Source organism: Pseudorca crassidens, chromosome 11, assembly GCF_039906515.1.
Source record: "Pseudorca crassidens isolate mPseCra1 chromosome 11, mPseCra1.hap1, whole genome shotgun sequence".
NCBI classification, from domain to species: Eukaryota; Metazoa; Chordata; class Mammalia; order Artiodactyla; family Delphinidae; genus Pseudorca; species Pseudorca crassidens.
Window position 1 is genome coordinate 90774898 of NC_090306.1, and position 12628 is coordinate 90787525.

Here is a 12628-nt window from a genome sequence, read left to right on the forward strand (position 1 = left end):
AAAAACGATATGTGAGCCCCAAATGTAAAGAAGATACATTTGACCAGGAAAGTTTGCCAACAGCTGTAGGTCTGCTTGTACTGTTATCATGCTCCTTAGTGTCATCTGGTATTAAATTGTTTAGCCCCTCGATTGATACAGGCCTGGATTTTAGGTTGCCTTCCTTCTCCCACAGCTATCAAGGCTTTAATCAGAGCATTAAGGAGCTCTAAATAGGCCCTGCTTTTGAATCTGCATATCAGGAGGGGGCTGGGAGTATGAGTGGGAGGATGTCATGTCCCAGTGATTAATGATCTCGAGGAAGCTGAAAAGGGGAGAGTAATATACACAGTACTTCTACCCCCTGGAGTAGGAATGCAAACACCATTGTGCAGATCTGTGCATAGTCACTGACTTCCTGGTAGCTGGAGAATTTCATACACTCTTCTACCACAAATAAAACTGTCAGAGAAGTGACAGCTCAAAAAGCTGGCTTTCCTTACTTAAAAAGAATAGCTCAAACACAGTGAGCCAGAAAATTAATTTTGTAGTTGTTTGGGAACCCAGTTGTTTAATAAGAAACGAGAAAATGGGAACTTTTCTTGAAAAGCCTAAAACCTCCAAATATTTGTTGAATCAAACTCTACATTTGGTTTCTTAAATTTACGAAATTCCTGGAAACTGCTTATTTTAAATGAATTTAAAGGGAAGCATTCCTTTGTAATGAAATGCATTGCCTTAAACTTTTCAGTGTGGTCTCTATGGTAGATTCAGAGAATCATACTACTGGTGGACTCCAGCCTATTGCTCTATGTGTTGAAAAAAATCTAACATTTCAAAGTGGCTTTTACAGTTTTAGAAAGTAATTCTAAGGTAGAGTTCTATTTTTTTTTCTTTTAACCCCAGTGAATCTATGATATTTAATAACAGTTTCCAAATGCTTAAGTCAGAAGTGCAATATATTTATCTATAGATAAGGAACTACAGATGTTTGCAAAAATTTTAAAAGGAAAGTTTGAGGGAAAAGCATCGTATTTCAGCCAATTGCAATTATTTACAAATAATCAAAATTAGAAACATTGTTGAATAGTAGTAGTAGTAATAGCAGCAGCAGCAGCAGTAGTAGATTCTTAGTGGGGACAACCAAATAACTTGTATTTTACCAGGAACCTTTCATTTATAGGACTTGTTAAATTATTTTTGTTCTTGGTTCTGATTTTTTGGTGCCCTTTACATTACCAGTTATTGTTCTCCATTGTCTACTTTTTCAACTTTGAGTTCTTATGAATTTTTTTTCCCGTAATATAAAAAGAAAAAAAAGAAATATTCATTCTTGGGGAAATGCAGCCACACTTCAGGGTAAAGGAGAGAAAATATTTTGTATTTTATTTCTGTTTTGTTGTTGTTTATTTTGTTTTATATTTGAGGGTGTCACTATAATCTAAATTAAAAGGAACTACTATGGGCTAAATTAAGACAGCATCAGTTAGATTAAGCCCTGAATTTGGTTTCCAAGTGGTTAGACTTTTAAATTGTATTTGCAAGAGTTTATTTTTAGTCAGGATGCAGTTATTTTTAGATCTGCTTCTCTGTCACTAGGAAATGTAATGCCTGTCTCTCCATTGTTGTTTATCAGGAAGTTCTGAGGCACAGACTTTTAAGATCCAGTTAGCACAGAACACCACCTCTCCTTTTAAAAGAAAAAATATGAAATAATGCATGAAGGAAAATATATGAATTGAGAGCATGTCTAATTTTTAAATTGTTAGTGTCAAACACTAACAATTTTAATTTTAATCTCTTATACACTGAGCAATGAATGGAACAAGATTTTTAGGGAAAAAAAATACAAGGTTTGGGTTCCCCCTACTGGTGTGCATCCCAGGCTCATTATTTCATTAATACATAGAAAGAAAGGCCTAGGGGGATAGAGATTTGAAGTAGCTATGTTGGCCTCTTTTAAAGAAATCTGGGGACGACAGGAGAAAAAGCACCATTTACCATTTTCTGCAAATGTCTTATGAAATAAGGGATGATCTAAAAATTGTATTTCTGTATCTAGAAAGGACAAAATTTAATCCTACAATATTTGGTTTTTAATGTTGTTGCTTCTGTGATAAGCTGCTTATATACAGTGTTCCTCAAATGCTTTATGTTGTAATCTAAGGAATAATAAGACATCAGTGAATCCACAAAAGGATTTAAAATCCCAAGGAAAAACTGCAAATCTAGTATTGTATCATAATAAAATTAAAGAGCTAGTGTTAAAGCTCACTAATTCCTATTTTAGCATTTCAGAAAGTGACATGACATCATATGATTGTGTGTCCATTTAACATCTGTTCTTTCTAATTTGTCATGTGCGTATTTGAAACAGTTCTCTTTATTATCTGTTAGTCAGTAAATGCCAAATAATATTAAAGGCTCATTTTGAAAAAGAAGAATTTTAATTGACTCCTAAAAGTCACTTCTGAACTTATTATGTTTGTGTTTTAAAGGACTAGTCAGTCAAATTAAAATATTGTCTTTTTAAATTGCTTTTCAGCAATGCAGTCAACCTTTTAAGCAATGTTCCAGTCTCTTGTTTGGATGTTCTCATTTGTCCATTAACCCATGAAGAAACAGCCCCAGAAGCAACGACGCTAGATGAACTGCCCAGTGATAAAACAGCTGAGAAAGAAACAGTTTTGAAAAATAATACCATGGTATACAATGGTATGAATATGGAGGCCATTCATGTTTTACTTAGTTTTATGGAGAAGAGAATAGACAAGGTAAGACTGATAAAATTGAGAAGATGCTTCTAAAGAATGTAATTGTACACACATACAGGCATCACAGGATGTGATTTTTGAATCTAAGCTCTTTTTTTATAGCTGACATCTTGAACAATTATTTATACTCCAGAAAGCATTTTACTGTAGTAAATGATAAATTGCTGAAACCAAGTGAATTTATTTGTTTAAAGCTGAAAATTGTGTTGATGCGACACCAAAATTGTGACTAGAGCCTGAAAACAAAGGAAAAAGTAATTACTTTTCTATGTAGGTATTTTGTAAGTTCTAGAAGTAAAAATATCTCCCCCCCAAAACTTGATGATAACTACTTTCCATAACACCTAAAAGACATCTTTAAAAGAAATTTGTCAATTTTCCATTTGTTGTAAGCTGCTTATTTTCTCTTTTCTGTCACTTGCTTTGTCGAGTATCTGTATTAAAAGGCAGCAAGTTAGGATGGGTTGGTCATCAAAACCTTCGCCTTGTTTAAGCCCATTTGCTGAGCCAGTGAGGACCCTAAAAAATGTAGAAAAATCCAGGAAGGATAAAAATGGGCATTAGTAAACATGAAGATAACTAATGAAATGGAAATATTTTTAGGAAAATAATTTTTAAAATAGTTTGTACAGCTTTGGTAACATAAAGGTGTCTCCCTCTCAAAAAAAGAGTATTAATATACTCAGTTATATGAAGAAAAGTAAACTGTTAGAAACTAAACTAATGCAGCATGTATGGTTTTCTTTGTAGGGAAGCAGCTATAGAGAGGGTCTAACTCCAGTTCTCAGCTTATTAACAGAATGTTCCAGAGCCCATCGAAACATCAGAAAATTTCTCAAAGATCAGGTAACTGTTTAATGCATATTAACATCTCAAAGTTAATCTTATATGTGTTTTTTTAACATAAAATTAATGAGTCAAATTCTATCACAGTTATTTTCTTTCAGAATGTCAGAAACTCAAAAAAGTTAGTGTTAAATCTTTGAAATCTTCCTAATCCAGAAATAAGTGACCCGGTCTATTTTTTTTAGTCATCCATTCATTTACTCAACAAATATTTATTGAGATCTGTGTGCTGTATTCTAAGCATTGAAATACAAATGAAGTCTTTGCTTTGTGGAGTTTCCCTTATGGTAGGAGGACAAAAAGTAAATAAATATATGATACAATGGCAAGTAGTGATAACTGTTCGGAAGAAAGATACAGGGGAAGGGAAAACTTAAGGGAATAAGGAAGAACCTCTCTGAGGAAATGACATTTGAGCAGAAACTTGGATAAGTAAGGAAAGGATCTTTGAGAATATCTGGAAGAGGATATTCTCTGAGAATAGTTCTGAGAATATTCTGGAAGAGGAATGTACCAGACAGAACGAATTCAAAGTCCCTGGATGAGAGGATGCTTTGGTATGCTTAAGGAAAAGCAAGAAGGCTGGAGAACATTGTGCGAGGGGGAGAGTGGTAGATGAAGTAAAAGAGGTAAGCAAGAACCAAATAATGTAAGGTTGTACAGGAATTTTGATTTTCTTCTAAGTGAGAAGGGAAAGCATTGGACTGTTCTGAGAAGGGACGTGATGTGACCTCATTTATATTTAAAGATATTCTGGCTACTATATATAAGATAGACTAAAGGAGTGTGAGTAGATGTGAGGAGACCAGCCCAAAAGAGAGCTGATGATGAAGGTTCGGAGTAAGATGGTAGTAGTTGGAGTTCATGGTAAGAAGTCATCTTTCTACCTCTGCATCTACTGTCTGTCTGCATCTATCTGTACCCCCATGTCCTATGTCTCCCCGCTCTATCACAAGGGATGAATTGTCCCTGCTTCCTTCTGTGGCCAGCCTCTGCACTCATATCCTGGATACCTTTCCCTCTCACCTCAAGAACTTTGCTCCTGCATTTACTCCCTCTCTTTCTTCTTATATTAATCTTTTTTTTTTAATGTACTGGATCATTTTTGTCTGCACCCAAACACATCTTCCATCTTAAAAGCAGAAAAACCTTCCCTTAATCCCACTTCTCAAGCTGCCTCTCCATTTCTCTTCTCTTCTTTATGCAGTGTTCCTCAGGAGAGTTTTCTGTGCTCACCCACTCTCTTCCTTTTACTCATTTTGATTCTCTTCTGAAGCCACTGTAATTAGGTTTTCATGCTTTTCACTCTACTACAAAGGTGTTTGTCAAACATCATCAACCCGATATTGCCAAATCTAATAGTTCTCAAATCTTTTTTTTATTCCCCGGTAACATTTTGATGTAATTAAGTATTCTCTCCTACTTGAAGTACCTTCTTCACTTGGTGTCTAGGACACAACAGGGAACTTCTTCTTTGCAGTGTTTGAGCTCCCCAAGGCAATATTATCTTTGTCTCCATTTCTACTCTCTTGTTGGTCTCATTCAACAGCCATGGTTTTGAAAGTCATCTATTCACTGATGACTCGCAAATTTCTGTCTCTACCCTTGACCTGTCCCCTAAGCTCCAGACTTATATAACATACTGCCTACTCATCTCCTCCCCTTGGATGTGTAGTAGGTATCTTAAGTTAACGTATCCCAAACTAATCTCTTGATTTCCCATCCCTCCCCACCCTGTCTTCCCCTTCTTTCCTCATTCACTACATGGTACCACCATTCACCCCATTGTTCACTTATTGCCATATAGAATTTCTCTTAATAAATTAACTAGGTTCATTTTCCCCCATATGTTTATGGTCAAGATTTAATAAGCACTTTACTGTGTGTAGAGCACATTAATAGATATTGCTGATAAGGAGAAATTAGAAAGTAGGGACTCTTATCTTTGAAGAATTTATAGTCTATTGGAAGACTAGCTACCATCAAAGCATGAATAATCATTTAAGCAAAATAAATTAGTTAATTGATGAGTTAAGGTCATTTCCAAGTTTGATTATTTTAAGACATTCTATCATGACTAGGAGGACTTGGTGGAGAATAATAAATGAAAATACTTTGTGTTCTATATTTTAGCTTTTTCACAGAGGAGATCCACGTTCAACTAAACTGTTTAGATTTTGCCATCTCTAACCAGGATAGCCCCCCTAAAATCTGTTTGTTAAACAGATTATTTATATGAAGGTCTTGGACTATACATTATGTAGATACAAAAGATTGTGAGACCCACTCCTTATCCTCAAAGAAATACTACAGTACAGATAAAGAAGGAGACATGACAAGTAAAAGATAACTAAAGAAAGATACAAGGCACGATACAGAAATCCACTTTCTTTCTGAGGAAGATGCACTATAGACTATGAGGATCAAGAAGGGCAGAACTTAAAGTAACAGATGATTAACTTTGATAATAGTGTAAATGGAACCATGGCTAATTAATTATTGTGCCCCATAGTTAATTCCTGATTAAATCCAAGTCGTGCATACCCAAAGTAAATTGGTCTTGAGTATTCAGTATTTGGGCAGGTAGAAAGAGAACAGATGGTAGAAATTACTGATTCAGATTGGATTCATCTGGAGAGGCTAATAGAAGAGATGAAGATGCTATGGATTTGAAAGAGGAACTGGACAAGATTTCTCAAAGAAAAGAAAAAATTTAATGGAGGGTAGTATTTGGGGGGAAATAGAAATGCTCCGTACATATGCAGTTAGGGCGTGATATGTAACAATGAAGACTATAAAATTTCACTTCAAAAACTTGTTAAGGAACCCAAAACATAGCTAAGAAAATTTTTGTGTGATAACCTTTATTAATAGATACTATACTCTGGAACTGTAGGTACATACCACATGAAATCATTTGTTACATGTCTCATTCCTCTAGAAATGGGAGATAATCACAAAGAGCATTTTGCTCTATCCTACCAGAGATATTGAAACACGGATTCTATAAACACTTTGGGTAGATTACTCAGTTTTCTGAGATTTAGTTTCCGGGTTTTTTTCACAGCTGTATCTCCAGGGCCTCCAGTACCTCCTGATACATGGTAGGTACTCCGTATAGAAAGAGATAAGGAAGGAAGGAAGTCAGCTGAATGGATTAAATAAAAAATAATATACACATAAAGAGTCTGGTATAGTAAATTATAATTTGACTTTGTGTCTATCTTCATTTCCTAGCATAGTGCCTAGCTTATAGAAGGCACTTTTAAAAAGTTACTTGAATTAATTCATTCTTCCTTCAATCATCAAATATTTGTCGAAACCTGTAATATGCCGGGCACTGAGAGCAGTACACAAAAGAGAAAGAAATCCCTGCCCCCATGGAACTGACTTGTGGAAGAAGGCAGACAATAAAGAAAGAAATATATACTGTGTTAGGTGGTGATAAGTGCTGTGAGGAAGATTAAAGCAGAGGTAGGGGGATTAAAAAAAGAGAATGCTGAAGGTTAATTATATAGGGTGGTCAGGGAATGTCTTCCTATAAATAACATTTGAACAGAGACCTGAAGAAAGTAAGGGAATGAGCCAAGCCAGTTTCCAGAAAAAAGAGTTTCTGGGCAGAGGGAACAGCAAATGCAAAGACCATGAGGTAGGAAAGTGCTCGGTGAGTATAAAGAGTTCCATGGAGGTTTGTGAGACTATAGCAGTGTAAGCAAGGAATATAATAGAAATTAAGTCAGAAAAGAAGCAGGAAGCCACATTATGTGAAACTTAAGGAATTTGGAAGGACCTCATCTTTTACTATGAGTGAGATGAGAAGCCATGGGAACTGGAGGACTTTGTGAAGAGGAGTGACATGATCTGACTTTCAAAGGATCATCCTAGCTGCTATGTAATAGATCATAGAAGGACCAGGATGGAAGCAGGGATGACTTAGGAGACTGTGGTAATAGTTCAGATGAGAAATATTGGTAGCTTGAATTTGGTAATACTAGAGGAGATAGTGAGAAGTTGTTGGGTTATGGATATAATTCAAAGGTAGAGCCAGAATAATTTGCTGATGGATTGGATGTGGGATGTGAAAGAGAGGAATCAAGGCTGTTTCCAAGGTGTTTGCAGTAAACAGTTGGAAGAACAGACTTGCTATTTAATGAGATGGAAAACTGTAGAAGGAACAGCTTTGTTGGGAGCTTCAATATTCTGCTTAGGACATGCTAAATTTGAGAAGCCTATAAAAGTCTGGAGGTCATGGAAGAAATCAAGATAGACATATACTTTAGGGAGTTATCAGTAAATAGAGACCATACAAAGCTGTAAAACTGGATGAGATCACCAATAGAGAGTGAAAATAGTAAAGAAATGTTGCCCAAGAACTTAACCCTTGAATATTCCAGCACTTAAACACAAAAGGATAAAAGAGAACTGGCACAGAGGCTAAGATGAAGCAACCAGTGTGGAGAACCAAAAGAGGAGGGGTCTGGGTGGATGCATGGATGGGTGAGTGAGTGAGCAAACAAACAGATAAACCAAGCAAGTTATGTAATTCCTCTGAGGATCAGTCTATAAAATAGGGGTGATAGTGATGTTACTACCTCGTTTGCAAGGTTCCTGTGAGGGTTGATTATAGAGAATGTATGCATATCATCTATTACAGCAACTAGCACATAAGAAGTACTCAATAATTAATAACCATTTTATTATAAAATAAAACAACTAGAAAACATATGTACAGGGTTTTTGGTATTTTTTAGTAAACAATGAAAATGCTGCAGGAATTAAAAGAAGGGAAAAATCAATATGAGTCAGGGTATTAAGGAAGAAAGAGAAATTTGACCCAGACTTTAACATGGATTTTGATAGAGGCAGCAGGGGCATTCCAGGTGCTGAGATGAGTAAAAACTCAGGAATGGGTTTGAATATATCATGGTGGTACAGTGAAGAGATGTTTCACTTCAAATGAAATTTCATTACAGGCATGAAATTATTTGAGGTTTGTTTTTTGTTTAGCTTTATTCTATTTGGAAGCAAACCTATTTAGTTTTTAATGTTTTTTCTACTCTTAAAAAACTAAGCTCGGTTGGTACCATTCTCGCTTACTCTAATACTTAAACGATTGATGATGGTTTTGCATTTGTGCCATTAGGTTTTACCACCATTGAGGGATGTGACAAATCGACCTGAAGTTGGCTCAACTGTGAGAAATAAGCTGGTGCGCCTCATGACACATGTTGACCTGGGAGTCAAGCAAATTGCTGCTGAATTCCTTTTTGTCCTTTGCAAAGAGAGAGGTAGGTTAAACTCTATTTGCCCTCTACTTTTTCATCTTTCTGAGGGAATTTGAGAAATGTTTCTGTTATTAGTGGCCATCTCATTCCACTCTTTTCAGAGCTTATTCTCTTATGTGTTCCATTAGAGGGCTTGAGCAGATAATAAAAAGTAATAATTTAAAAACATTTTCTATATGCTTCTGAATTCATTGAGACATGCAGGCAGATACACTACCAAACACACTCACGTTTAAACTTTGCCTTCTGTCTCCTTAACCCAGGCTTCTTAATCTTGATGAGTCAGGACCTGGAGCCATTCTGAAAAATCTGCTTAAATAATTCAGGTGCTAATATCCTGATAACCAGGCAAAGGCCTGAGTTAGTTCCACTTTTTAATTCCTCTTGGAATTAAAGCTATGGAGTTTTGGTTTCTTCATTAAGTTCTTTAATCAATAAATGCATAAGATATACCTCTTACCCTTGAGATGAGGGTAAGACAGAAGTAGAGAGAAACTAAAAAGTAACTATACTATAATAAATACTATTTTACAAGTATGTATAAAGTGATTGTCTTCTGAGATACATCTAACAATTTAAAATATTTCCTTAAATTATATGGATTAGGGCTTCCCTGGTAGTGGTTGAGGGTCCGCCTGCCGATGCAGGGGACACGGGTTCGTGCCCCAGTCCGGGAGGATTCCACATGCCGCGGAGCGGCTGGGCCTGTGAGCCATGGCCGCTGAGCCTGCACGTCCGGAGCCTGTGCTCCGTGGCGGGAGAGGCCACAGCAGTGAGAGGCCCGCGTAACGCCAAAAAAAAAAAAAAAAAAATTATATGGATTATTTTGCTCTACAAAAGTTCTCTAAACAAGGAACTTTAACCAAGTTATTCAGATATTCTTACTATTTCTTTCTTCATCTCCTAGTTTATAAAAGTGCTAGTGTAAAAGTCCCAAATAAGCAGATTTTATATTATACTTTTTTAAGTACCCTAGTTTTGTGAGAGAGATAATTTAGAAATGAAAAACTTCACTCACTTCTCTCAAAATCTTCAGTCAGTTGAATTTTTTTCTCCCCTGCCAGTTTTATTGAGGTATGATTGACAAATAAGATTATATATATTTAAAGTATACAACATGATGATTTGATACACATATACATTGTGAAATGATTACCACAGTCAGGTTAATTAACACATTCACCACCTCACATAGTTACGTGTGTTTGTGTGTGTGTGTGTGTGTGTGTGTGGTGTGAGAACACTTAATATTTACTCTCAGCAAATTTCAAGTGTATAATAAAGTATTATTAACTATAGTCATCATGCTGTATATTAGATCCCCAGAACTTATTAATCTTACAACTGAACTTACTCATCTTATAACTTGTACCCTTTGACCAGATCTCCCTGTTTCCCTACCCTCTATTCCCCGGTAACCACTGTTCTACTCTCTGTTTCTATGAGTTTGATTTTTTTTTTTCAGATTCTACATATAAGTGAGATCTACAGTATTTGCCTTTCTCTGTCTGGCTTATTCACTTAGCATAATGTTCTCTAGGTTCATCCATGTTGTTGCAAATAGTAGGATTTCCTTTGTCATGGCTGAATAATATTAATTTTATATACAGTTGACCCTTGACCAACACAAGTTTGAACTGCTCGGGTTCACTTAGATGTGGATATTTTTCTGTAAATACACACTACAGTACGACATGATCCATAGTAGGTTGGACCCACAGTTAGTTTGATCTGTGGATGTGGAACCACAAAATCAGAGATCAGACTATCAAATTATACACAGATTTTTGACTGCGTGAAGGGTAGGCGTCCCTAACCCTAGCGTTCCTTAAGGGTCAACTGTGTGTGTGTGTGTGTGTGTGTGTGTGTGTGCGTGCATACACATGCATGCATATACACACACACACACCTCCTTTATTCATCTGTTGATAGGCACTTAGCTTGTTTCCATATCTTGGCTATTGTGAATAATGCTGCAATGAACATGAGAGTTGAGATATCTCATAGGGATTCTGATTTCATTTCCTTTGGATATATACCCAGAAGTGGGATGCTGGATTATATTGTAGTTCTATATTTAATTTTTTTAGTAACCTCCATAGTGTTTTCCATAGTAGCTGCACCAATTTACCTTTCCACTAACAGTGCACAAGGGTTCCATCTTTGCCACATCCTCGCCAGCACTTGTTATCTCTTGTTTTTTGATAAAAGCCATCCTAATAGGTGTGAGGTGATCTCTCATTGTGGTTTTGACTTGCATTTCCCTGATGATTAGTGATGCCGAGCACCTTTTCATGTACCTGTTGGCCATCTGTATGCCTTTGGAAAAGTGTCTATTCAGGTCCTTTGTCTAATTTTTAATCGAATTATTTGGGGATTTTTGTTATTGAGTTGCATTCATTGAATTTTTTTGTGTGTGTGTGTGGTATGCGGGCCTCTCACTGTTGTGGCCTCTCCCGTTGCGGAGCACAGGCTCCTGACGCGCAGGCTCAGCGGCCATGGCTCATGGGCCTAGCCGCTCCGCGGCATGTGGGATCTTCCCAGACTGGGGCACGAACCTGTGTCCCCTTCATCGGCAGATGGACTCTCAACCACTGCGCCAACAGGGAAGTCCACATTCATTGAATTCTTAAACTTCATTTCTGATTAACTGGTACAACCACTTCAGTTACTGTTAAGATGGTATATTAGCAACATAATTTGATCAATATCATTACAATGATAATAAACACAACTATTATGTATTCATGTGCCAAACATTCTATGCCATAAACTCATTTAATTCTCATAAGGACTCTCTAAGGTAAACATTATTATTATTTCAATGTCATAAGTGAGGGAAGAGTCTTATCCAAGCTCATGCAGTAGAGCTGTCTTTCCATTCTGCCATATTTCCTCTCATAATACAATTGACCCTTGAACAACATGGGTTTGAACTGCCCAGGTCCACTTATATGCAGATTCTTTTTTTTAAAATTTTATTTATTTATTATTATTATTTTGGCTGCCGTTGGGTCTTTGTTGCACGCGGCCTTTCTCTAGTTGCAGCAAGCAGGGGCTACTCTTTGTTGCGGTGCTCAGGCTTCTCATTGTGGTGGCTTTTCTTGTTGTGGAACACGGGCTCTAGACGCGTGGGCTTCATTAGTTGCAGCACGCAGGCTCAGTAGTTGTGGGTCACGGGCTCTAGAGCACAGGCTCAGTAGTTGTGGCGCACAGGCTTAGTTGCTCCGTGGCATGTGGGATCTTCCCAGACCAGGGCTGGAACCCGTGTCCCCTGCATTGGCAGGCGGATTCTTAACCACTGTGCCACCAGGGAAGCCCTGCAGATTCTTTTTTGATAAATATGTACTACAGTACTACACAATCCATAGTCAGTTGAGTCCACGGATGTGGAGCTGAGAATATGGAGGGCCAACTGTAAAGTTATAGGAGGATATTCAACTGCACGGAGGGCCATCACCCCTAACCCCTGTGTTGTTTAAGGGTCAACTGTAATTATCTTCAGCTGTTCTCATAGACTAGTTTATTTAACAGCTGCTCTTTTAAACAATTCAGTTATTTCATGACTATGAAAAAAGATATTACATCTTGACATTGACTGGAATAATGCCTTGCATATAGTAGTCTGCAAATACTGGCTGAATTAAATCGATTTTTCTGAGATCAGAAATTAGCTGTATTTAAAGTATGATCATATATACACACACATACATGTAAATCTAAACCACACATATGTATCCATTC

General features: G+C 36.9%; 1 protein-coding gene across 9 annotated transcripts in view; it reads left to right on the forward strand.

The window, feature by feature from the left end:
* RIC8B (RIC8 guanine nucleotide exchange factor B) overlaps positions 1-12628 on the forward strand; it is a 117079-nt gene that overhangs the window by 65242 nt on the left and 39209 nt on the right. For all 9 annotated transcript variants that reach the window (XR_010932563.1, XR_010932565.1, XR_010932564.1 and 6 more), the window contains exons 5-7: positions 2525-2753; positions 3504-3599; positions 8743-8887. Coding sequence is in view for 3 of the 9 variants with exons in the window: in XM_067697840.1 (XP_067553941.1) it covers positions 2525-2753; positions 3504-3599; positions 8743-8887 (470 nt within the window). In the remaining 6 variants the exon portion in view is untranslated. The remainder of the gene's footprint in view (positions 1-2524; positions 2754-3503; positions 3600-8742; positions 8888-12628) is intronic.